This window comes from Tachypleus tridentatus, chromosome 13 (assembly GCF_004210375.1).
Source record: "Tachypleus tridentatus isolate NWPU-2018 chromosome 13, ASM421037v1, whole genome shotgun sequence".
Classification (NCBI taxonomy): Eukaryota; Metazoa; Arthropoda; class Merostomata; order Xiphosura; family Limulidae; genus Tachypleus; species Tachypleus tridentatus.
In genome coordinates this window covers 81,843,787-81,870,728 of record NC_134837.1, presented here as the reverse complement: position 1 = coordinate 81,870,728, position 26,942 = coordinate 81,843,787, and the positions used below count along the sequence as shown (strand labels likewise).

Genomic DNA, 26,942 nt, shown 5'->3' with positions numbered 1-26,942 from the left:
TATCGAACTTTATTGGGAGAGGGGGTAAAGGGATAGTTGTTATGATTCAGTTTTTCCATTGAAGCAGTTTAACTGTTCTATATAACTGTTTCATTATTGGAAATTCTATAGTTGAGTGACACAATGAAAACGTACTGTTTGTAGTTCCTTTTCAGCTGCGGCATAGTGGTTCATAGAATTGCTTTGCGTTTTTTTTCTTTAAGTACATAGTTTTAGATTACAAACTATTTCTTTAGCGCTTAGAGATCTAGTTATAGCCACGGCTGTTGAGGATTCCCTTTTGTTTTGTTACTATATCCATGCATATTACATGGTTTTAGAACACTATGCTAATGTTTAGTATTTTATGTAATTCACACATTCTTCATCTGATAGTCATTATTGTTAAAAATATTACATATTGCTATTTCATGCTTAGGTTTCTGTATTTTTCGTTAACTTTCCAATTATTTAAATGATACATATTATGTTCTCATTAGTTGATTGTTTGAAACACTATACTTAGTTACAAATTGATGTATTGCAACTATTGTTAGTTCCATTGTATTTATGTTTGTTATTTGATGCATACACGGGTGTCCGGAAGTTGTTATCAAGTCACACATTCAGAAGAAAGTAGTTTCTTAACGATTTCCGGACATCCTGTTATATATTAACAACTTTTCCAACTCATGTTTTCTCTGATATTGTTTCTTTCATGTACAAGTTTGAAATGTTTAAGTAAAGAGATGTGTCTTTCATCGAATCGTTGCTCTTTTTTTTTCACGTTGGGGTATTTGAATACGTGTAAATACGATGCGATCCCTTGCACCAATCAGTGCGCAGCTATGATTCTCAGGTTGCTGATGGAAGACCACCTGTTCTATACGTGTTCCAAGCGGAGGACCAGATGTAAATTTTGCAATAGGGAGTACAGTGAAGGTAAGTTGCTCGGAGTTCGTTGTGCTGACTGTTTTTTTTTTTTATCTTTAAAGTTCGTCGCTTGATGGGACAGCGGAAAGACTTCGGATTTACAACACTAAAATCTGGGATTCAATTAATTTTGATGGACACATCAGGGAGTTCATTGAGGCATTTTGAAGCTCTTAATTCTGTTAATACATTTCAACGTTTGTTTTTTGTTAATCTTTAAGGTTCAAAATGGGGTATCTGCGTAAATGGGTTACGCAAATATCGTAACCAGATTTTTAGCTTCCTAAACCCTCGGTGTTACTCATTCTGATGCTTACTCATTACCAAACTCACTTTTACTTTTGATATAAGTAGTTTGTTTTACATCCATTCATTATTTCAAATGGCTTAGAAATGTTACACGCTCTGAATTTTCAAGAACACGATATTGTTAAAGATACAGATCACAATTAGCAAAATGGTAAATGATATTCTATTACCAGATAACTAAACTTGTGGTGTTTCTTTTTTTAACACAAACATATTTTAATATATAAACAAAAACACAGTACATTTTATAGTAAGGGTTATTAGTGATATTTATTATAAATGATGGTTTATTTACAAGTGTTTTACAAACTTGCAAACAATACTGAGTCTTATAACTGGTATAGAACTGAATATTTTATTGACGATCTCGGTTCACGACGAGCAAATTAATTCTGAGTTGATATTGTGACACCTCCCTTAAGCAAGCTAGCTTGATTGGCGTTACACCGCTGTCTTTTATCCGAAAGAAATATTCAATGCACTTGTAGAAATACTAACGTCCGAAGTTAATTCATTGAAGTTAAATGGTTTGTTCGAAATCTGTAAACACTCCGGTCAAAAGTGTATAGTTTTCCGATTAATAGTCGTTAATCACAATTATATCTTCAGAGGTCTATAGCACACTGACTGTAACTGACAAATAATAAATTTCTATTACCGTCTCTCGGCTAGCTACTTTTATACAAATTAAGAGAGTTCCTCGAAGTTTCAACAATGTTTGAAAACACGCTAACGTTTTCGTAAACCACATATTATTGATTGCTGGTTTCCAGAATAATCTAAAAATTTACATAACAGACAGAACTTGCGAAATACGAATCCAACAATGCTTTCACATGCTTTAAACAACTATACTGAAACAAACATAGGCACTAAAACAAATGTACAACAAATGTTAGACAATTTTTAAGAAAGATGTTATACATATACACATTCATAAGAATACATTAAATACAATACATTGTCAAAGAATTATGCAATTTCAAAAACGATGACAATATATAACACAATTAATACAAATAACCTAATGATAATAAAATTCCATTGCACTTGAAAGTGCTTAAACACAAATGTTATCTTTCTGGCTTACCACAATCAACAGTTGCATGACTGACGTGTTCTTTGAAAGCTGGGATAGGTTTCAAAGGCTTAACTGAAATTTTCCTATAGGCCATATTACTATTGGCCAAAAGAAATGTCTATAATTTTTCACATATATTGTTGATACCTCCACGAATTCTCATTGAAAGTTCATAGACAACTTTGATTTGATTTGCAAACAACTATTTAGTAAGCTATAGCTTAGTCCTCTGAAGCTGGCACTTCTGATGGTCTCCATATCCTCACAATCGCACCGTTTTTGAAAAAAATAATCGTTTGAAACTTTATCCAGTTCATTTTTTAGGACTGAATATTTAAATAGTGATAACATATTTGGATCCTCTTCCTGCTCGATGATTAGTTTACATCAACCAGGCATAGCCAGGAGATTAAGGCACTCGATTCGTAACCTGAGGGTCGAGGGTTCAAATCCCCGTTGTACTAAACATGCTCGCCCTTTCAGCCATGTGGACGTTATAATTAACCATCAATCCCATTATTCGTTGATAAAAGAGTAACACAAGAGTTGCCTGTGGGTTTTGATGGCTAGTTGCCTTCCCTCTAGTGTTACACTGATAAATTAGGGACGGCTAGCGTAGATAGACAGTTTACATCTAGCAAACAGAACTTAACCAGATGAATCATATCCCTTACGTCTATCATTTTCACTCACCGAAGAATTATCAGAAGGAACTGTTAGTTATTCACAAGATCCCCGTCGCATCCAACAAATGTCTGAGATAAATCTATAATGTCGTTCTCTGAACACGCGTCTAACATTTCTTTTTGACTTAACTTCTTAGCCTAAGTTTGAGTCATAGCACGCGAGGGAAACACTTCTAGATTCTTTTCAACAAAAACATAATCCTCAGATGAAACAGTGGTCAGCTTCATAACCATATCTGGTTCGTCAAAACGAATTTTCCCCAGTCAATTGTTTCCCTACAATTATGGTAAACCTTGAATTGGCAAGGTAGGTTTTACTCCAACGACAATTGGTCCTTAACTAGGTGTGATGTTAAATAAATGTTACAAGAGGAATATTAATAAAACCACCATCAATATCCTGAGCAATAACAGACTCACCAATGGCAAAACTTGAACATAACAACAAGTATTGAGCAGTCATAGTATCACGTAGAATACGTATGGGAATGGATTAGCAGTCCCATTTGTCAAAAACACAAAACAAACAGAAACAAAAGGTCTAAATGCCTCTCTAAATACATCAGCCTTTTCATCAGTGGCTAAATAACAACATTGTTCATATGTTGACACAAACATATTGTGTGCTGCCTCCTTTTTTTCACACTCTAACAATCGGTCACAACATGACCAGTTTTGTTAAAAACGATTAATGGATTGTTATGATTTTGACGAAGTTTCCTTCTGATTGTCTGAAGATTTCGAAGTCGAGGAGCTGGATTTTTTATAAAATCCTTCAATTTTAGTGGTTCTTGTTCTCAAAAACCTTCCATAAATTTAGAGAATAGGCGAGAGTTGTGCAATATGAATCACATAATATACGGTACCTGCATACAAAACATGATACTGAAACAAACGTAGATATTAAAACAAATGTAAAACAGTAAATGTGTTTGTTATTATGTACAACCCAAGAATTCCACTTATGAAGATAACACAGTAATATAAATCTGCAATTTCATCTCATGACGACTTTATACTGTGTACACTTGTTTCATGTTAATCAGGTATAAAGCTAGATGTTAATATAAGAATATTAGTATGTTTGTTATTTTTTAGTTCCAGGTATTAGTTACACCTAATATTACTAGATAACGTTTTTGTTGAAACGTCAATTAGAAAATACATTTCAATAATATTTGTAGTTATACTTAGGACAACATGAAACTTTTCTGTATCGTTATGTCTCTTGGATTAATCATGTAGATTGTTTTAAGTTATTTAAAAATATCTCCTATCATGTCAAATGTAAATAATTGAAAATTCTCGGAGAAGACATGGAAGCTCATTTGAAGAAACACTAGCGATCCGTAATGTTTATTGTGCTTTCACTTTTAGAAATATACGTTGCAAACTCATTGTCATTTTAATACTGACATTCTTTAGTCTGATGTATTTAAGTCATACCTAATTTCGTCAGGACAAAAATTTAATATTCCACTCGAATGTATGTGATTCATTCAAGATGGACTATAACGTAGGCATAAAACTTAAAACCCAAGAAGGTTCTCTAACACCGAAATGTGACACCAGTAAATTTTAAATAATTCTTCATAACAACGTCTAGTAACTGATGAAAACTCATTTAACGGCTCTAACAGGATACCCATGTACAACACAGCTTAACATCTAAAATCAGTGGCAAAACATGTCACTTTTAATTACAGAGCCTGAAAAAGGGGTCGCTCGGCACAGGCACACGGGCTCCGTGTTTTGATTCTATTTGACCCGAATCCCTATGCCTATGGGTACGAGCCCCGAATCTTTTAAGCACCTAGCGACGCCTCTGAAGCCTAGTAACAGAATTATATGCATAATACAGCAAAAACTAATGCTTATGTAAGTAAAAAATAACAAATTAACAGCTAAACCGTAGTGCAAATGGAAATATTAGTGTATTCCAAAATAAATAGGCTTAATCTATTTCCAAGTTGAAAGTTTGTTCCATTTTTCTAAGATAATTTTATAAATATTTGAGCCTAGATCACCTAAGCATGAAAGATAATTTACATACTATCTATTTTATATTAAGTGATGAGGAAATTGGACGCCCCTGGTTTGCTTTTAATATAAACAGCTTCTTATGAATGTTTTGTTTTAACATTTAGTAACTGTAAGATCGTAAAAAGTACAAGAGAAAATATCTGTGATTACAACAAACGTGACAGCAACTGAATAATAAAACATATTTGTTGACAATCGATCTTTTAGGGCCACATGAGCAGCAGCCAGTATGAGCCAGTATTCTGTGAGAATAAATGTGGACTAAAGATTCTGCGAAGATTTGTTACTACTCACCAAATGAATGAATGCACCAAGAGGTTGGTGGCGTATCGATATTGTCAGGAGTTTGTTTATGATACATTACAGGTTAGATTTTTAAAAACAATTTCCTTGTAGTGTAGAAAATTTTGTCATAAGGAAAGCTTTGTGTTTTTTATGTTATTAAAATAACATGGTACCTTGTAGTACTGAATTATATATTTCAATCCATTTTTTGTACTCACAAACAAGTTGTTTATAGATGAAAGTTTGGAACCTACTTACGTAGGCCTACAACAACCCCATTAGTTCTCGCGTCACGTTTTACACCACACAATTAATTTTCATTTACTTAATTTTGAACTTGCAAATTTATGATTTAAATTCTAAATTTTAAGAGAAATCGACTGTAAAGGATAACTAATATAAATCTTATTGTTAAATTTCTAATTAAAGTATTTCATTAGGTAGCGGTTAATGATTGAATCACTTAAGAAAATTATGTTGATTTTGTTCAGATGAAAGAAACTGAGTGTCAGAAAATTGCGTAAGTAAAATATCCTTCAAATGATAAGATAAGGGAAAATTTTACACACAAATACGCCGCTGTAGTAACAAAAACATTTATGTTATATGAGATATATAACATATATATATGTTTATATATATAAATGTTTATATGCACTTTCAAATTTTTAAAATTATAAACCTTATAACATGAAAATGTTTTCTTACTTGAACACAAATTGTCTCACTGATTTGGTAACATACATTTCATTGTTTTAATTGATAAGATATTTCAAAATTGAACCTTCTCTACAGTGTATGGCTGTAGTTGCTGTCTGAGTATTATATTTTATTATCATATCTGGCCGATAATTATGTTTTAATTCTTTAAAGAAAAAGCTTAAATTAAAATGTATTTTCTATTAACAGACAAACACATATCCATTTTATTTTCGAGGTATTTAATTAATAAAGGATATAGTAAAGTGTTCATAATAAATTGATACAAAAATCGTTTCAGATTATTTAGACATTTCTGAAGTCAAAATATATGCATCTGGATTTACAGGCCTCTGTTTTTGATTTGGTACACAGTAAATTATATTATTATTTCATGTATTCGAGTCTAAAATTAAATCAAGACTGAAAGTGTTATTTTTAATAGAGAGTAGGGTCGGCCATATTTCTAAAAATGTAATAGAGCCTTCATTACTATTTGACTATGATTTTTTCCACTTTTTGATGTAATGTTAGTTTTTTTGCTTTTGTAGTTTATTTAAATTGTCTTTCTAAATTTAAAACTAAGAAGCATCGTTTACAACATTTGCAAAAATTTCGAGTAATATTTAACAAGGTTAAAGTAGATTCTAATTAAATCGCAGCATAGTTATAATGTGACAGTCAATCCCAATATTCGTTGGTAAAACGTTTTTTTTCATGCATTATCGCAACAAGAGCATCTGGAAGGTAATCAAAACCAACTAACATTTTGCGAAGCAGGATGTTTTGCTATTAAACTATGTTTCCTACAGATATGCTCCTCTTCAAGTGGATCTAAAGTATGTTGGTGTTTGTTATTTTTAAGTAACTCAACAAGTGTGTTTTTTTCTTGCAGCTGAGCCACATCAGGCTATTTGCTGTGTCCATTGAGGTAAATCGAACCCCTGATTTCAGCGTTGTAAATCCCGCAGCGGGTGACTAACTGTCTATGTAGAATTAGTATCAACAAAAGAATGAAAGTGACGTGTTTTGTTTTCTCACGTTAGGGTTCAAATTTTCTCTGGAGCTACACATGGAGTCAAGTACCAACCTTCACCACGACCTGATGAGTGGTTTAGTCTTGAAGCAACAACACCAGATCACTTCACTTCGAAATGCATTTCAGAACTTTACACTTAATACATCTGGAATTCTGCTTTGGAGGGCTTGTGATTACACTCAGAAGATGTCAGAAGCCAAATCCAAAAAGAGCTACGAGATAAGTAATTCCCCGTTTTACACTAGTCAGTATGGTTACAAACTGATGGCAAGTCTTTTCCTAAACAGCAACAGAGCAAGAGAAGGTACTCACTTGTCTGTGTATATAAAGATTTTGCCAAGAGAGTATGATTCAATCCTTTCTTAGCCCTTTTCACACACTGTTTCTTTTACACTTCATGATCAGTTGCCGCCTCTCCAGAAAACGCCTGTCACATTGTCGAAAGTTTCATGCCAGACCCTTCCTGGAAAACTTTCAGCGGCCAAGTAAAGAACCAGACAGTTTAGGCTATGGTTTTCTGAGATTTGTTTCCTACGAAACTCTGAAGAAGCACAGCAATGTAAAAGACGACACACTTTTCATCAAGTTGTAAGCAAACTCTAGTAAAATCGCAGAAGTAGGAAAATATTACATATTCGTGTTTGGAAATCATTTTAAGCCTAATTTAATACATTTTTGAGTGTTATCACTGGCAAATGTACAGCTAGTTTAAAATAGTATAACGTGTAGATTCGTTTGTTGTTGTGTTTTTGTAATGCTCATAGAAGCTAAATGAACATTTTTTTCCGGAAACAGAAAACAAAAGCTAACACATAAAAGTAAGTTCAGTTTGTCTTTTTGTGGGATGTCAACCGAATTAATATATCTAATCATGATTGTATGTAAGTTATAGAAAGCAGGTTTCTTCGTCACTCTAATATATTTTATTGAAGAAAAGCACAGGGTGTTCGAAAAGTCACTGTGCACTTATATATTTATTAACAGACATGTTTCCATACAAAATACAGGAGGTAAATATGAATGACAATTATAAACAATGCTGAAAGTGACCCCCGTTGGCATCAATACAGGGTTGGATCCTTCTTATTTTGTTTCTAAACACCGCTATCAGTTGCTGGCTTAAATAGACGTGATGGGCAGAGCACAAATAGATGCTTAATTACAAATAAAGCGATAGTACTCAATTGAAAAATAATGAATTTTAACATTTATTAGTAGTTAAATAACTGTACTAATGGTTTAAAAAACCCACGAAGAAACTATTTCTTACAAAGTTTTACAGTAATGGTTTAGTTGATCTTTAGTTTCTCTTTAAATACACAACTAACTGTGATAGGAACTTAATATTATTTAACTTTATATATGCAAAAACGGCTCGTTTGGGTTGAGAAAATATTTTACATAGAAGAGCGAACAACGTTTCGACCTTCTTTGTAAAATATTTTCTCAACCCAAACGAGCCGTTTTTGCATATATACTTCTCTACAAGTGGGTTTTCTCGTCATCACTAATTATTTAACTTTGTTTCAGAGAAAGTATCTCACGGACAAATAACGTTTTTTGTTGCTTAACGTGATAAGCAGCTTTATAACCGAACAGCTTTTTGTAATGTTATGAAACTGCAATGAGTTTTGGAAAGAATATTTATAATAATTACACCATTGTTAACGATATAAACGGTAGATACTGAGATATGTTGTTTTTTTTTCATTGTGATATTTATATTTACAGAACCACACAACCAAATGTCCCAGATGTTCAGTGCCATGTCCTAACCACTGTGAATCATCGAAGGTCCCCAGAGAAGATATGGAAGTCCATCTGAATGACCACTGTCCATCTGTAGCACTTTATTGTGTTTTCAGAGATATGGATTGCAAGTTCAAGGTGAGGTTTTTTGGAGCATTCTTTTGAAAGTCGTAAATGAACTAACGGAAGTATTGAACATGTATTGAAACAAATGAATTATTTCTAACGCCAGGAGAAACAACTGCCCAACTTTCAGATAATTTAGACATTTCTGAAGAGCAGTAAACAAAGTCAAAATATATACATCTGGAGTTACAGGCCTCTGTTTTTGATTTGGCGCGCAGTAAATTATATTATTATTTCACATATTCGAGTTTGAAATTAAATCAAGACTGAAAGTATTATTTTTAATAGCGAATAGGGACGACCATATTTCTAAAAAGGTAATTGAGTCTTTATATGTATTTGACCTTGATTTTACACAATTTTTGATGTACTGTTAGTTTGTTCGCTTTTGTAGTTTATTTAAATTGTCTTTCTAAATTTAAAACTAAGAACCATCGTTTACCACATTTGCAAAAAGGTTTCAGTAATATTTAACAATGTTAAAGTAGATTCTAATTAAATCGCAGCACTATGAAATAGTTATAATGTGACAGTCAATCCTACTATTCGTTTGTAAAACAGTTGCCCAAGAGTAGTTGGTGGGTGGTGATGAATAGCTGCTTTCCCTCTAGTCTTACGCTTCTGAATTAGGAATGGCTAGTTTTGTAGCGAAATGAATAAAAACAACAAAACAAATGCTATGAAATATTAACTTTTTGTTATTTTTTTTATAAACTTATTATAAAAAAGTAGAAACTTTTACTGTTGTATTTTTAGTTCCTATATGTGTGTTGATTTTTATTACTTATAGTTACAATATTTTTTGTAACATCTGTTCTTTTTTAAATCCGCTGTATTGAACTTATATTACAGATTATGAACATAAATTTTTGCGTTTAATATACTGTCACAAATAATTAAATTTGTAAGATGCTATTATTATTATAGTTTTGCATACTTCTAGAATGTTCTAGAACCCTCAAGAAATGTCCAGGAGGTTAGTGTGCTATTTTTAATCTGAGGGTCGCGAGTTTAATCCTTATCACACCAAACATGCTTGGCCTTTTAGCCGTGAGGGTGATATAAGGCACGGTTAATCCCATTATTTGTTGGAAGATAGAGTTGTACCGGAGTTGGCGGTGAGTGGTAATGACTAACTGCTTTTTTTCTTTTCTTACACTGCTATCTTAGGGATAGCGAACACAGGCAGCTCTCGTGTGGCTTTGAGTTAAATTAAAAATTATTAAACTATGTTTCCGACAGGTATGCTCCTCTTCAAGTGGATCAAAATATGTTAGCGTTTTTTTTTAAGTAACTCATCAAGTGTGTTTCTCTCTTATAGCAAAGTTGCATCAGGTTATTTGCTGAATTATCATCAGAATTATCGGTATTATAAATTACTATTTGATAGTAGTTGGTTTCTAAGTAAATATTTGTTTCTGCTAGTCAAAAACAAAAAAGTTGGTAATAAAACTATATAAAATGTCATGACACAGATATGTTCTGTTGTTAAATATTTTACTCATAAAGGTTCGACAATTCTGAGTTTATTTAAACAAAAGATGCATAATTGGTATGATGTGAACATTTTAGTCAAGAAGTAATTTTTTTTTCACCGTTGAAAAGAAGTAAAGTTACATGTTGTATTTTATCACTGTTGGTTTTGTGCATTTCTATTTTGATATGCTAAATAGATCTTGTGTTTTTATGCTTGTGGTAATTGAGTGAAGTTTTTATGAGCTATCACCCATAATTACAAGGAACTGTACCATGTATAAAACATCATATGTTTAGGATCCCCTCTCCTTTTGTTTTGCACCCTTTGATATGATAACATTTCACTAGCTCATTTCTCTCCACACATTCCACGTTCATGTTAAACTTAATTTATACGTATCCCTTGAAAGTATGAGGAAGAAGACTCATTGACACTTCTGGTGACAACATATATTCAGTGGTTTGACTGTTTGTTTTGGAATTTTGCACAAAGCTACTCGAGGGCTATCTGTGCTAGCCGTCCCTAATTTAGCAGTGTAAGACTGGATGGAAGGCTGCTAATCATCACCACCCACCGCCAACTCTTGGGCTACTCTTTTACCAACGAAAAGTGGGATTGACCGTCACATTATAACGCCCACACGGCTGGGAGGGCGAGAATGTTTGGCGCGACGCGGGCGCGAACCCGCGACCCTCGGATAACGAGTCGCGCGCCTTACGCGTTTGGCCATGCCGGGCTACAGTGATATAACTTAAATATCACTCAAACCAAACAATGAAAGACTAAAAGGAAGCCGCCAAGTTATAACTATAGTTGGTAAGACGTGGATTCGAATCTCCGACCCGTAGTGTGGAATTCGAGTGTTATAACCATATGGCCGTTTTATACAGCTGATCATATTCTTTTATTCAGAGTAATTGTTAAATCTAATTTTGATCTAATTAGCGGCTAGTCAGTGATGTAATTAAAGACACGATAAATTTATGTACGTGAGATTACCTGTATTTATGAGGTAATTTTTTTCGATAAGTAACCACAATTCCAATAATAAATATATATATATAATCATACAACAGTGAGACCCTTGTTTATATGTATGGTGCGGAAAAACGTTCTTATTATTTTTCTCCATTCTCAGGGTGGAAATGTGACGTCATGAAAATGTCCCACGCTCCGACTCCACAGGAAATCTGCTGGTATGTATAAAAACTGAATGCATTTTTATGCTTTAACAACGCCCAAGGTGCAAATCAAAATTCATGATATTGTGATCCTTTTCTCCAAATCTGTTAAATTTCTAAGTATTCATTTTAATTTTAAACTAACGTGGTCAACACATATTAATATAATTGCATCACGTATTAGTCACCACATTTCCTTCCGTCGAAGTATCAGCAGTATGAACAAAAGTTGTACCCCTCACACCATTATGTTTATATACAAAGTATACATTAACACCCTGGTCGAGTATGGCAGCATGATATTCCGTTACATACCCAACTCTTTAAATAAGAAAATATATGCATTACAATACACGGCAATCAGGACTGCCTTCCGTTTCCCATGCTACAGTCCTCACTGTTACCTAGATAAAATATATAACATACCACCTGTAAAAAGTTTACTTCACCTAGCTAATTTGTGTTATAAAAATAATTTGTGTTCACCGATTTATCAGCCACACCGTCCTCTTGGCAAATACACATTTCAAAAACATAAAAATTCTAAAAGCAGATAAAAGTAACGCTATAGTCATAATGAACACGAATGAATACATCCAAAAAATGAAGAACATCCTATCAGACACCAAAGAATATAAACCAATACACACAATTTTAACAAAGACACACGAAACGCAACTAAACAAAATACTACTAAAAATCGAAAAAGCCAACACAATTTCACAAACTCTTCATTCCTACCTACCCAAAACCGACTCACGCACACCACAAATATACGGCATCCCCAAACCTCATAAACCAGATTGTCCATTACGAACAATAATGTCCACATATGAATCGTTTAATTACAATCGTGGTAAATACATAACACAGGCATTGTTCAAATATGTAACATCAGCCAGCTCTTTCATCAAAGACTCTTTTAATTTCACGTCTAATCTGAATCAACTTAATCATAAAGCCTTAATGGCCAGTTTCGATGTTATATCCCTCTTTACAGAAGTTTCAACCGCTGAAGCCTGTAAGATAGCCTTAGAACTCTATATGCGAGACCCTAACTCATCTATAGACATGCCCAGCAACCCTCATCGAATTCATCACAATGAAGACCTACTTCATGTTCAACAACCACAACTATACATAAACAAATGGTCTAATTATAGGCAACTCAGTATCACAGGTTCTAGCCAATATTTTTATGACACAAGTTGAAACACAAGCAATTAACACAGCATTACATCCACCACTATACTGGTACAGATATGTAGATGACACAATTGCGGGATTCACATCTACAGAACACACACTTAATTTTTGCAATCACATTCACGCTATACATCCCAATATCAACTTCACATGTGAACAAGAAAGCAATCAAATATCATTTCTTAATCTCAAAATTACAAGAACCGATACACAATTTAAAACAGAAGTCCACCGAAACATCACCCATACTGGACTATACATTCCTTGGGACTCGGCACATGAAACAAAACAAAAACTCAACATACTAAGAAACCAAATAAACACAGCCATAAAACTATGCTCACTAGATGAAATTAACGACGAATTAGACAAAATAAAACAATACTTTATCAACATCAATAAGTTTCCTCCACAAACCGTAGAAAACATTATACGCACACACCCAGAGAGGAAGCAAAATCAACCAACAAAAGTAAATACATCTCACGAATAAAAAAAAAATCACGAAACAATATACTGCTGCATACCATATATTCCTGACATCAGCAGAAAAATAACCATCATTTGGCAAAAACTAGTAACAAAATATGACAAAACTGAGGTCCATATTATGTAAAAACTACACTGACAAACACCACACCAACATTATTTATAAAATACAAAGTAATAACTACCACGACTTCTATATTGAAGAAACAAAAAGAAAAATAGAAACCAGATTCAAAGAACATAAAAAATCATCTTCACACGTTTTTGAACACTACAAGTCAAATAAACACAACATAATTATAGAAAACACTCAAATACGAAATAAAGAAGCAAACATAAACAAACCCAAAATTAAAGAAGCCTTACTTATACAACAACTGAAGCGCAAGATAAACCAATACAAAGGGACACCTATATTAAAAATAATATAATAAATAATATAATTAAATAAATAATATAAAATTATATATTCAAACATCTAAGCACGCCCTCTACATTCCGACACTCAGTTACACAACCCTTTACAAACATGTGGTCAGCTTCCGGTCAGTTACTTCTTTCATTCTTTGTGAACCTGAAGATGAATGAAGAAGGTCAAAACGTTGTTCGCTCATCTACGAAAATTATTTTCTCAACCCAAACGAGCCGTTTTCACATATATATAGATCCATACCCTCTTGTTATTTTTTTTTAGTCAATGTTTGACATCTCGTAGACCACCAACGGATCTTTGTCATTAGTCTACAGCACAACCTCGTAAACTTATAATTCTTTCGGTTTAGCTCTTTATCACTAGCCCTGTATCGAATCTAACTTCGCGAGTAGGGCGAAGTGAAGGACTCTTCTGACCGCTCTCGATTGCCTTGTATCTCCTCCTGAGGTGCAGAGTGTTAAATCGCAATACCTGCCACGATTTTTAGTTGTTTCTTTGTTTTAATAACATTTCAGAAAACTTGTGATCATGTGTATATCATCCAGATTCATAGAATTAAGTGTGTAGTGGTTCGGAATGAAACTGTGATTGTGATTTTGATCCAATATTACGTCTCCATATATAGAGAGAATATGAGGTTTTTATAATATATACTGAAGGTTTGTGTTTATGATCAAAGTAAGATGTAAAGCGAATATCTTGTGTTTTAAATGTGTGATAAAACATTCATTTAGTAAAGCGACAAAGTATTAAAACATTAAAATTAGGTCGTTATTTTATGTGCGGGCGAATAGACTTTGACCTTAAATAAATTAGACAGCACTATAGCTGTGATATTCATTGCCAAAAAGGCTTTACGCTAAATACCAACATCTATTCAGGTCGCTTGAAATAACTGTAGTCATGACACTATTTAAATCATCATTGTTAATCAAGAACAGCTGTTATTGTGTGAACTATATTAAATGAATTGTAATTATTATGTCAGGTAATTATGATTTAAGGTACGAATTAATAAAACAGTATTTATTAATTCGTGTTATTATTAACATTTTTTATTTATTATTTTTATTTTTATTTTATTTGACTTAACTTTAATATTATACTGAAGAACTAGCGAAGAAACAAGCTAGGACTAAAGTATCCTTCAATCTGGCTCCCAGTAGCAGAGCGATATGTCTGTGGGCTTTCAGTGCTAAAACAAAACCATATTATCCGTATATTTTAACTATACCAAAGGTTATTTGCATAACAGAGGGAAGCAAATGAGAACATAGAACGAAACTTTCAATTTATCTATCGAAAACATTTATGTATTTAGGTTGTCTATAGATTTTATCTTCTACCTTGAACTTTCACATTCAGTGCACGCAGAGAAACAGTCAAGCTCAACTTAATAATACCACTCACTTCTAACAAAAGATATTTAATATATTTAGCAACAAAAAAAAACATCTCTTCAACTGGAACATTAGTGAACAGAAAAACAAAGTTAAGAGTAGATTTTGAGAAGATTACGGTTTAAAATAAAATCAAAAATCGAAAATCATCCTCTTGAAGATGTCCAGCTCAATAAGATCACACACAGTCAGTTATTTATTGGTAACTAGTTAAATGTCAGAATTGGAATTTGTTATCTCTGCATGTCTGAACTAGATCATATTTAAACAAACCCACATATGTCCATATTTTTGGAAATTACTTCGGTGAAGGTTTTGTTTAAATGCGTTTTTCAAACGTTTTCAAGGTAGTAAGAAAGGAAAACAGACAACTAACACACCTAATGTCAACTCTTCAACGACTGTTCATTCATTTAGCCTACTCTTGCTAAACTTAGCCCAGGATCTATTTCACTTCTAACGTTTTCTATACTATCCTTCTTAATAATATATTCGTTATTTACTGGACATTAAATTAATCACACTCAGTAGGCTAGAAATATCATGAGGTCTACTAGGTTTTTCAATGCTTTTGCTTTTATCAGAAACCCAACGCTCACCTTTGCACCATCATTCAATAGTAACAGAGCAGGGCTGACAAGTAAAATATTTGGAGCAGCTATTTGCTGTGATCTTTTCTAGTCAGTAATCTGATCGAACACGAGCTCCATCAGTTTTAGGAGCACTTTTCATTACATCTGCCACTTGTTACTGGTTGTTCTGGTCCTTCCAATTCAATCGTCAGTGTTGATACCTTTGAATCCTTTCCTGGAGAGAAAAATAAGAACATTGTGGGTTAGTAGGTACCTACTAAGCCATAGGATGAAGCTAATAGTTCAGCCATCTTTGTAATGGTGCAAAATGGGAGCAGTACCTTCATCAGTGCCACATACAACTAAAAGAGAATATGAAAATTTTCTTTTTTCTTCCAGAATGGTATTCAAGGAAAGACACGGCTGTGGCTGTCATATATATATTGCATGAGTAGACTTAGACAATTGGTAGACTTTGTTGAGGAATATATGTTGTGAATGGATATCGCTGCTGCTTATACCCTATGGGTGCACCTGCACAGTCCTACACATTCACTGTGTGTCCGTGTGGTTGCCTTACTTTTATACTAAATATTGATGGATAGTTTCAAACCCTCTAATTTGGTTTAGTTTACTGTCATGAAGGCACACAGATACCACCTGCCCACTAAAGAAAGGTACTGCTATAGGCTTCTTCCTTTATAAATATTTGTTAATATTTTTCTAATTGATCAGTTATATTTTTACGCAATTGTGACATTATCATCCGGTGACACAAAAATAGATAAACGTTCAATGTTTTGGAGTCAAATAGTTTTTATGAATAAAAAGTTGCATGGGGTATATCACCCCAAGTGATATACATATTTGGAGCTCTGTCTTCATTAGGCATTATGTGTACGGACTCACAGAGGTTATCCATTGTAATAAACAGTGATTACGTATTTAAATCTCTCCTGAAGTGAAGTAATGAGCACAACGTACTTCAGAGACGTCTCCAAAATCCCCGTGCAATGAAGAAAGACGTCAAGTCTGCCTTTGTAGATTTAGGATTTCTTGACACAAGACAACATGCTGGTCAAGGTGTTCCAGCAACAAAAACAAGAACGATATTATATTTGCCCAAGAATCTCGGACAGGAAAGTTCGTCAAACCTCTCCTGCATGTGGAAACCATGTATGCGCTGATCATTCCACACCCAGTGTATGGTGTGATTAGTGTTTGTAAAAACTGATAAGTAAAAGATATGAGAAACACTTTATGTTTTGCTTACATGATGCCCGAAATTTGGCATTAGTTTATCTCTGAAACAAAATTTGATGTAGTTCGACCCCTTTGGGCTCGTACAATTTTGTGTTTTTTGTTACATATTAGAGAAACCTGTTTCTTTATTCAATATTTTATTAATTTTAATTGTGAGATGTCAATTAGAGAAGAGTGGCCCTATATTAGCGAAATATATGTCAATGATAACAATTTGTTGTCTACATATGAGAAAATTGATATAAATAAATTTCATATTTTGTATTAATAAATCACGTGTTGTATACTTATGGTACTCAGTCTTTCTTACAGTTTATCTGTACACTGCTATGATAAGCCAGTATGCTAAATTTTCAACATCTAAATCGTAGCTTCAAAGTTATGATCACTAACCATACCATATGCGGGGTCAGTATGGACCACAGATATACTGAACGGTGTATATTTTAACGTGTTCTGATGAAGGATAAGAAAATCTGTCTCATGACGTTACGTAACTACACCAGTTGTGATATTTTATATTGATTATATGGGTTTGTATTAATTATTCGATGAAAAAGAATATTCAGTTCATTTACACAAATAAAAATGGCAGCGTGGCGGTAGGTCTTAGGGTTTCCAATATTAAAAGTCGGGGTCTCTACCTGTGGTGTGCAGAACACATATAAATTCATTGTGTAACTTAGCGTTTAACCACAATAAAAGCCAAAAAACTGCTGAGCTTCATGTTTACTGCATCCATTGTTCACCGGTAAACCTTACTTGACAGATATATATACTTCATTTGCTTGAAGGTATGTACAAAGCTAAAGAATATACTATCGGTGCTCTGCCTACCAGCGATATCGAAACCTGGTTTTTAGCGAGTCAAGTCCACAGATATATCGCTGTGCCACCTGGGGAGGGGGGCTATTACATCTACAGACATTATACTTGTATGATAGTTTTGTGTCTCTGTTTTCCTATGGAAGGAGAAAGGCGAACAAATGTCGTTTGTACTTATATTTACCAAACGGCAACGTATGTAAAGCAACTGCGAAGCTTTACGTTCAGAAAGCATAACGTAGGAAGATTGTTACTTATATAAGTGGCTATAATTTCTTGTGCGCCACGTGCTAAATAACGTAAGATGTAAATGTTATATGAAAGCAACGTCAAGTGACCACAAACAATTTAGTTACAACGCTCAGTAGTTATCGTTTAATTTTTGAATACGTTATTTCGTGTATTTTCGACGTGGGTAAAGAAGGCGTAACATTTCCTCTTCCTTCCTGTCTAAATCATTTATATCCTGATCCAGTAAGTGAGTAACTGCAGTGTTGTTTTTCTTCGCATGTGGTTATTTTATTTTCATAATACCACAGTCGAAGTGCCTTATTTTTACTAGGCTACTGTTGCTAACGGTTTGTTTGTTATCTTACTGAAGAAGAAGGTCAGTTCTGTTTTAACTGGATGCGAGTAGACGTTCTTTTAATTATTTTCCACGGAGCATTGCTACAAAACATAAAATAAGGAGTAAGTCTGTATTTTATGTTTTAATTTATATATCAGGTTATAGTTTTACCTCTAAAAAGTACAAAACTTGTAAAAAAAAAAGAAAACAGAAATCTGATTAACAGTAGTGTTCTAACACCAAAGTTTAAAATTTGACTCATCTAAATTAGTTAACGAAACTACAATGAGTGTGAGAACTATTAGCGTAAAAAAGGTAGAGCTTTATAAAGCAGCGAAACTGAACTAACAGTAGCCCTTGAGTAGCATTGGCCGAAATTCAAAGGAAACAAACCAAACTTTTTAAGTCTGTACTAATTTGTTAAAACTGATTGTTTCTTTATTTTGAATTTCGTGCAAAGCTACTCGAAGGCTATCTGCGCTAGCCGTCCCAGATTTACCAGTGTAAGACTAGAGGGAAGGCAGCTAGTCATCACTTCCCACCGCTAACTCTGGGGCAACTCTTTTACCAACGATTATTGGGATTGACCGTCATATTATAATGCCCCCACTTCTGAAAGGGCGAGCATGTTTTGCGATCGGGATTTGAACCCGCGGTCCTCGGATATGGAGTCGAACGCCTTAACACACTTAGCCATGGTGATAAAGATAGGCTGATTATGAATTTATAAGCTCATGATTGAAAACAAACTAAGCTGACTACCGATACTGAAAAGTAACTTATATGATACTAAAGAAGAATTGAAGGATAAGAATATATTGTATCATAAAGAAATAAACATAACTATTATTGGACGTAATAAAGATAATAGAGGAAGAAAAGTGACCGGAGTTAAGACAAGTGTGTCATGTCACTCCTTTGGTGGGCATTTTGCTAGGATGTCATAAAAGGAAGAGGTGACAGAATTTATAGTTTAATGTGGAAGATAATTTTATGAAAACAAAAGCAGAACAAGTAAATTATAATACGTTGTCGTTATATATGATTATACATTATACTTAATATTGCAAAAAAAAACAACCTGTTTAAAATTCTTCACAGATATAGTTTCTACATATATTTAATTTGTCATAAAATACTGAGCTAGATATATATAAATCAGTAATTTATAAACTAAAATGTGTTTGTGAATAATCTATTGCTGTTCGTTTTAAATAGCTAAATAATGTACATCTGCGCTAGCCGTCCCTAATTTAGCAGTCTAAGACAAGAGGGTTTGGTTTGTTTTGAAGTTCGCGCAAAGCTACTCGAGAGCTATCTGCGCTAGTACCTACTTTTGCAGTGTAAGACTAGAGGGAAGGCAGCTGGTCAACACCATCCACCGCCAACTCTTGGACTTCTCTTTTACCAACGAATAGTGGGATTGACCATCACATTATAACGCCATCACGACTGAAAGTTCGAGCATGTTTGATGTGACGAGGATTCGAACCCGCGACCCTCGGATAACGAGTCGAGTGCGTTAACCGCCTGGCCATGCCGGGCCTAAAAGCTACAGTGTATTATATTTGATTTATGAGTTTTTTTTCTTCATAGACGTTTCTACAATGATGAATTTAAATTCTATTAACCCCCATCTTATGACGCCTTGGAAACGCGTTTTCTGGTTCCACGTCATCATCTCTAACTCCCTAATATATCACCTAATGTCGACACAACAGCCGCCCTAACTACTAGTGCTTAATGAATTTAAATGTATTCGTTAGATCCAATTCTTATGAGAAACAACAGTTTGCAGAAAGGTTAGTTAATACTTAAGAAAGAAGAACCTTTCAGTCAACAAGTTTATGAAACATTTCTCTGACGGCATACCAACTAAATGTTTTATGTTTTAAAATACCTAGAATGAACAATCAGGAGTGCAGCTCATGAAGTAACTCATACACGTTAAGATTGTGAATTTATTTATACAATTTATTTTGAAATTTAGGAATTATATTGCAAATAATTTTAAAAACTTGAAAAACAATATATTTTTGATAGTATATTCATTGGCATAAAATGTCGTAACATGCATGTTTAATTCTTCTGTGAACTTAGGGTTAATACATGTTATTTGTAAAATTGCATCCTTTGTTTTATGCAAGATTCGTAAATTTTACATATTGTTCATACATGTATGTGAGACTACAAACGTATATCACCTGTACACGTTTTAATGTACTCCAGTGAATTATAACAAACTGTTTCAAGAACGTATACCACATTAAACATAGTTGTGCTTAATATGCAAGAAAGGACCAAGAAACAACATGGCTGTGACATTCAATCTATTACTCTACGATGCTTAGAAATAAGTGTTAATGTTGAGTTATAGACTTCAGCACCTAATTGCTATTATCTGAAGTTTCACAGCTTGTGTCACTACCAAGAGTTGTTCAAATGTGAGCGAAAACACTATCATATGATCATGATAAGGCTTTAACAGGAGCATCTGAATGTTTCAAGACTTATAATGATGGAGCATCGACATAAAACTGTTTTAATAACAGGTATTTGTCAATATTTACTGAATAACATCAATATAACACGTTTTTCTGACACGTCATTCAAAATATCACTTATATGAAGCAATTGTTACGTACTATAATTTATTTCGGATGAATCTCCATTTTTTTATGTTAAATGTTACAATTTCAAATAGCCCGAAATTATAATTTGGAAGTTAATTTAATGCTGATATATATGTAATTTATGACATTCGCCAACAAGATTGATAAACACAAATTTCTTTCTGAATATGAATATATTTTAATGTACAAACAACAATACAGATTATAATAATCGTTACTACAAATAGTTATTAAAATTATGATTTATATATAAAAGTTTTGAAAAATTATAATCCACGTGAGTCTTCTATCTGGTGCGGAAATTAATATTTTATCGATGGTTTACAACAGGCGAATTAATCTCAAGTTAATATCGGTACAGTTCACGAGTGAGCTATCTCTCGCTGCTCACACCTGAATTTCTCACAGACGAAGATACGTAATGTCCTCGTAGAAATACTAACGTTCGAAGTTAATTCACTGAAGTTTATGTATGAAATTTATAAACGTTCCTGGCCAAGTATCGGCACGTTCCCGATTAAGAAGCGTAAATCAGAACTGTAACTTCCTTGGTTTATAGTATACTAACTGTAGTAAAACAACAATATTATTCTATGTTTTGGCGCTTCTGGTTATAAAAGTTTGGGGCAAGGCGGGCGAAAGTTCAGTTGGTAACAATATTCCAAAATACGCTAGTGCTTTCCTAAAACATATATTGTTGATTCTTACACTCGAAAATCTTCTACAAATTTAGAAAATAGGCGAGACTTTTGCATTAGACATTTAACAGTATAAGTTACATGTATTTCTAAACATATATCAAACTGAAACAAAATAAATATATATCAGTAAATCCGTTAGACGGTGGAGATCTGATTTAATATCCTGCAATCAACACATAACCTAAAATTATTAATCTTAACCAAATTATTAACCAAAAACGTCTCGAGAAGCCCAAGAATAAGTGAAAGGTTCAAGTAACTCATCGCGAAGCATTTCATCCACTTGATCATGTAACACATGTAACTTAGTGTGAGATAAAATTTACTAAACACTCTTTTTTATTTTGTAGTGGTTAGAATATTCTGTTCCGACAAATCTATGAGGCCAGGTTTATTGTTTAAAATATCAGCATACTTAATACAAGTTGCTTTAAGTTTAACTTTTCACAATTTTCACTTTATAAGTGTGAACATTGTACCTCTTGAGTCAGTATCTTTTCAGACACAAAGTCTAACACATGGCACATTTAGTTCAAGAACATTTGCGAATATTTTAATGTTTACTTCGTTTTGCGTAATGAAATCTAATCCTACAATATACAATCAAATATCTGACGATAGTAAAACATTGGTACTCAATACTATTTGGTATTAACAGTATTAACAAGAAACATGACACCTTTAGTCCAAGTTTTTAGTTGAAGTCTTGGGTCATTTTACATAATTTAACTCTATATATATATATATTTTCATTAATTAGTGAATAATCCAAAACAGTATCTATACGATCTACTACTTTCACATCATTAATTTTTAGGGTTAGATATGGTTGATCCATTTCAGTTACTGTTAAATAGTTAATGAAAGGTTTTACTTTCACGGGATTCAAAAACTCATTCTTTAATTCCTACTCTCGTATCCCAAAACCGTCCTTCGTTTTTTTGTTTCCAGGTAACATATTTACTTTTTTGGGACAAATCATAGATAAGATCTCTATTTGATTACAAGTACAGCATCAGCAGTTACTCAGTTTTAACCAGTTCACGATTAAAAGTTTACTCCATCGATGCTTGTATTGTCAAGTAAAGTCAACCACACCAGTTATAAATATAACACAGTGGCATTCCAAGCATTATCATCAAGATACGTGCTATTGTAACACCATACACTTCACAATTTCTGTTTCTGTAGTTTCAGGGTTTTGTAATATATAAATTTTCACAGTTTTCCAAATAATCGTTTCAACTGAATCCCCTTCATGGTACTTCATAATAAAGAAATCATTAACTAATTTGATATTATCTAACACCACTGGGTACAAATTATCAATGTTTCTTTATGATCACCCCATTGTTCAATTCCTTCCACCAGAATGTGTGTGTTGGTGTGTTTATACACAGCACAAAGATATTATCAATGGGTTTGACGTTATAACATTTACAGTGTAATACCTTCAAGTGATACAATTCTCATTGTGTGGAGAACCGAGTGTGATAAGTACATCACAATTTGTGTAAGTATAACTAATAAATATGTAATGTTGGTCTCATACTTATGGAAGAGATAAAGAAAGTAAATGTCCTTTAAACGTTCTTGAGATATCGATACTTATGGGATTGACTGTGATCATATCGCTGAAAGAGAAAACACGTTAGTTGTAACGGATAACTGAAGCCGAGAATTGTAGATTTGGAGTCGAACGTCCTCACCACCAGGCCAGAAAACTTATAAATTTAGTTGCAGATTAAGAACTTGATGAAAATTGTATTGTGTTTTATTTGTCTAAAAAGCCACATATTTCCAAAGCTATCATAAAATTATATAACCAAAAATCAACTATACAAATCACATTTTGTGTTGACTATAATACTCGTTGGTGCACGTGCAGTCCAGAGGTTTAGATGTACACAGAAAGAATAGCTATAATTTTCTTTCTTGTAGCCTCCCCTCCCCTCTCTGGTGGGTCAGTGGCAGGTGTACAGATATGCAACATTAAAATCCGAGGTACAGTTCTCTACATTTAACAGAAAGTGTAGATTTTTCGTTAAAACAACCTTTCAGTAAATATATCATCAGTGCTGTCATCTAGGGTTTTTGGAGCCCGCCACACCAAAGAACGAAAAATATCACAGAAATGAAGCAAAACAACCCCCACACTTCACCTAATTTTTGCTACACTAAGTTCTTCACTACACTTTAGGATGATTATTATATACCTACAATACAGAAGGATCTAGAAATGTTACGTAGAAAATAATATGGACATAATCGAAAATACAAAAAAACGAGTACAAATTAATAAAGTTGTATGAATATGGGATCTTATCTCAGTATTGGTCAGTAGAATCTTTGGGTGCAGTGTTAAGCTCTGTGGGTTTTGGAACTGGAGAAAAGCATATTTACGTAAGACAAAGACAGGAGTCAGTAGAGAGATTAATATGATAGTTATGTTAGACTAAACTCACAATGATCTATTCACAATCCTTATATTATCTGCTTCATTAGTCATTCCTTCTCCACGTATTCAAGAGCAACGAACAATATATAACCCATACTGAATGAAACATATGATGGATTTAATATTATTTTAATATCTACAGTTCTTTCAGTTTAATATATATTTAGATATGTACTCAACTTGTATCGTTAAATGTGTTTGCGCAAGTCCCACCTGTTTTCTAAATTTGTGAAAAATTCTGGACTGTAAAAATCAACAATATATATTTTACGAAAGCACTAGCGTATCTTCGAATACTTTTGCCAATCGAACTTTTCACAACTTCACCTTAAAATTTTACAAAATCGACGAGTCAAGAGACAGTTTAATAACGTTGGGTCGCTGCAGTCAGTATACTACAACCCCCGGAAGCTATAATTGTGGCAGATGCTTATTAATCTAAAAACTACAGATATTTGAGCAGGGTCATTTATAGATTTCGAACATAACAACTTCAGTGAACTAACTTTGGACGTAAGTATTTCTATGAGAACATTAGATATTTTCGTCAGGGAAAAACTCACGTTTGAACAATAGAGCCAGCTAGCATTCTCGTCAAGTGCAGTGTGTCTGTGTATCAACATAAAATTAATTTGCGTCTCGTGAACTGTCGACAAAGTATTCAGTTCTAGACCAGATAGAAAACTCAGTATTATCAGTAAGTTTGTAAAACTTTTGTATATAAACTATTATCTGTTATAACCATTATTACAAATTGTATTGTTGTTTGTATACTAAGATATATTTGTGTTAAACAACAAAAGTTGTGGGTATCTATCTTGTTGGCAAATGTCATTAATGTAATACATATTAACATTCAATTAACTTCTAAATTCAAATTCCAGTTACCCTTTCTTTAAAATCGTAATACGTTAACATACGTAGCATAATAAATCGGAGACCCATCCAAGAGAAGTTATAACACTTAACAAACAATATTTGTTACGTTTTCCTAATGCCACAAAAAAGGGGCAACCAGTATAAGCCTTATTAAACAGTGATTGTGGTATGTAACCTTCGTTTATGCTAAAAGACCACAAAGATTTTAGAACATTTCTACATCTTCTTTACCTTCTTGAAAATTGTTTCAATGTATCAAAATAACCACAAATTATTTACAGTTCTAAGATATGAAATAACAGTTATTTCCACTGCAACAATGATATTCTTATCGTATTTTCAAATAAAAAAGAGAAAATGTGAGACAGTTTAATGAATACTTGAACCGGTGAAAAAATTGTACAGTTTACCATACAATACGAAACAGGCAATGAATTACATGGTTAAGTTAGTTAACTACTCAAGATAAAGTCTTTTCACATTCAGCTCTGTCACTTAAAACAATACCAGCTGTGGTTAACCTTTTTTATCTCATTAATCCTCTTCTTGCTGAAATAATGTACTATGTCGAATTTTGCCACCGTATTTAATAGAATAGACTTTTTTAAATTAAAAATCACATTATGAAAGTGTTAAAGTTTGATAATTATCCACAAGTACAACTTAAAATGTCAGTTATCAGTGAAAGATAACATATAGAAATTCCAATCGTTTTGGTTGTATAAAAACTCCAACGTATTCGAGTATAGAGACGCTTACATATCCTGTGTTAACGTCATCTGTTGAACAGAATAATAGAATTAACATAGAATAAAAAAAAAACACTCAACAAAAATAGTAAAATTTCATTAACTGATAGAGGTGTCGTTAGGTGTTTAAAAAATTTGAAACTGGGGGCCCATAGGTTCGGGAATTTTCGTTGTTTCGGTATGATATCGATTGTGTTTTTTCATTTCAATTTCTCAAGACACGAACTGAGTATTCAGGGCACTTCACATAGAATTAAGGCTCAGGCTCTGTGTGACAGTGTCTAGCGACGCCTTTGTTTAGTAAGACTTAGAATTGATTGTGCGTTTGTGTTTCTTTTTTTGCAAAGCCACATCGGTCTAACCAATGAGTCCACCGAGGGGAATCGAACCTCTGATTTTAGAATTGTAAGTCCGTAGACTTACAGCTGTACCAGCAGGGGACTCTTAGAATTTAAAATAAATTTTATTTTCTTAAACAGTTTTAATATGAAGGAGAAAACGAGCAAAACATTCATCAACATGAGATGTCAGTTCCCTGGATTTCATCGTGTATTCCATGACTGGTGAGTTAAGGCGTTCGAGTCGTAATCTGTGGTTCGTCTTAACCACCTGGCCATGCCGGGCGCAGATACATTGCCTTACTGTATATAGTTTGAACATTGTCTGTGTGGGTATCCTTTCCCTATGCCTACCCGCCAATCAAATAAACGTAAGTCTGGATATACGACAAACAATAGTTGTTATCAGAGCTTCTAGTAAATTAAAGAACATTAATCGTTCTAGTGTGTGATTTGGGAAATAGAAATACTTTGTTTATTCGGTGAATTATTTTGTTCAATATGTACAAGTCAGACAAAGTTTTGTGTATGCCCGTGAAAGTAAGTGGATGTAGTGTACAATTCACTGCCATGTAAATAATAACTCTGGATTTTTCACGCCATTTGTATTATGTGGCTGTAATGGTAATCTGAAAGTAGCATGTTGGTATTAGTCAAGATGTTGTTTTAAATGACAGTAAGTCAACTTTTACTGATAAAAATGTTATATTTTATATGTCAATGTTCTGTTTATCAATAACAATTTGTTCTGTTACATACGGACAAGTTTTTAAAATAAAAATATTTCCTTGAGAGTATTCGGAATACATTTTTGATTCATTATTATTTATTATTGCGCATC

General features: G+C 33.3%; 1 protein-coding gene across 9 annotated transcripts in view; it reads left to right on the top strand.

Moving 5' to 3' along the window:
• The first annotated feature begins 699 nt into the window (after window positions 1-699).
• The window catches only part of LOC143238057 (TNF receptor-associated factor 4-like), a 31,545-nt gene continuing 5,302 nt past the window's right edge, over window positions 700-26,942 (top strand). The window contains exons 1-5 of one of the 9 annotated variants that reach the window (XM_076477972.1): window positions 700-921; window positions 5,239-5,397; window positions 7,062-7,642; window positions 8,786-8,941; window positions 11,545-11,602. In XM_076477972.1, the coding sequence (XP_076334087.1) occupies window positions 7,401-7,642; window positions 8,786-8,879 (336 nt within the window). In that variant the 5' untranslated portion in view covers window positions 700-921; window positions 5,239-5,397; window positions 7,062-7,400 and the 3' untranslated portion in view covers window positions 8,880-8,941; window positions 11,545-11,602. The other 8 variants (XM_076477971.1, XM_076477970.1, XM_076477974.1 and 5 more) reach the window with 8 other exon arrangements.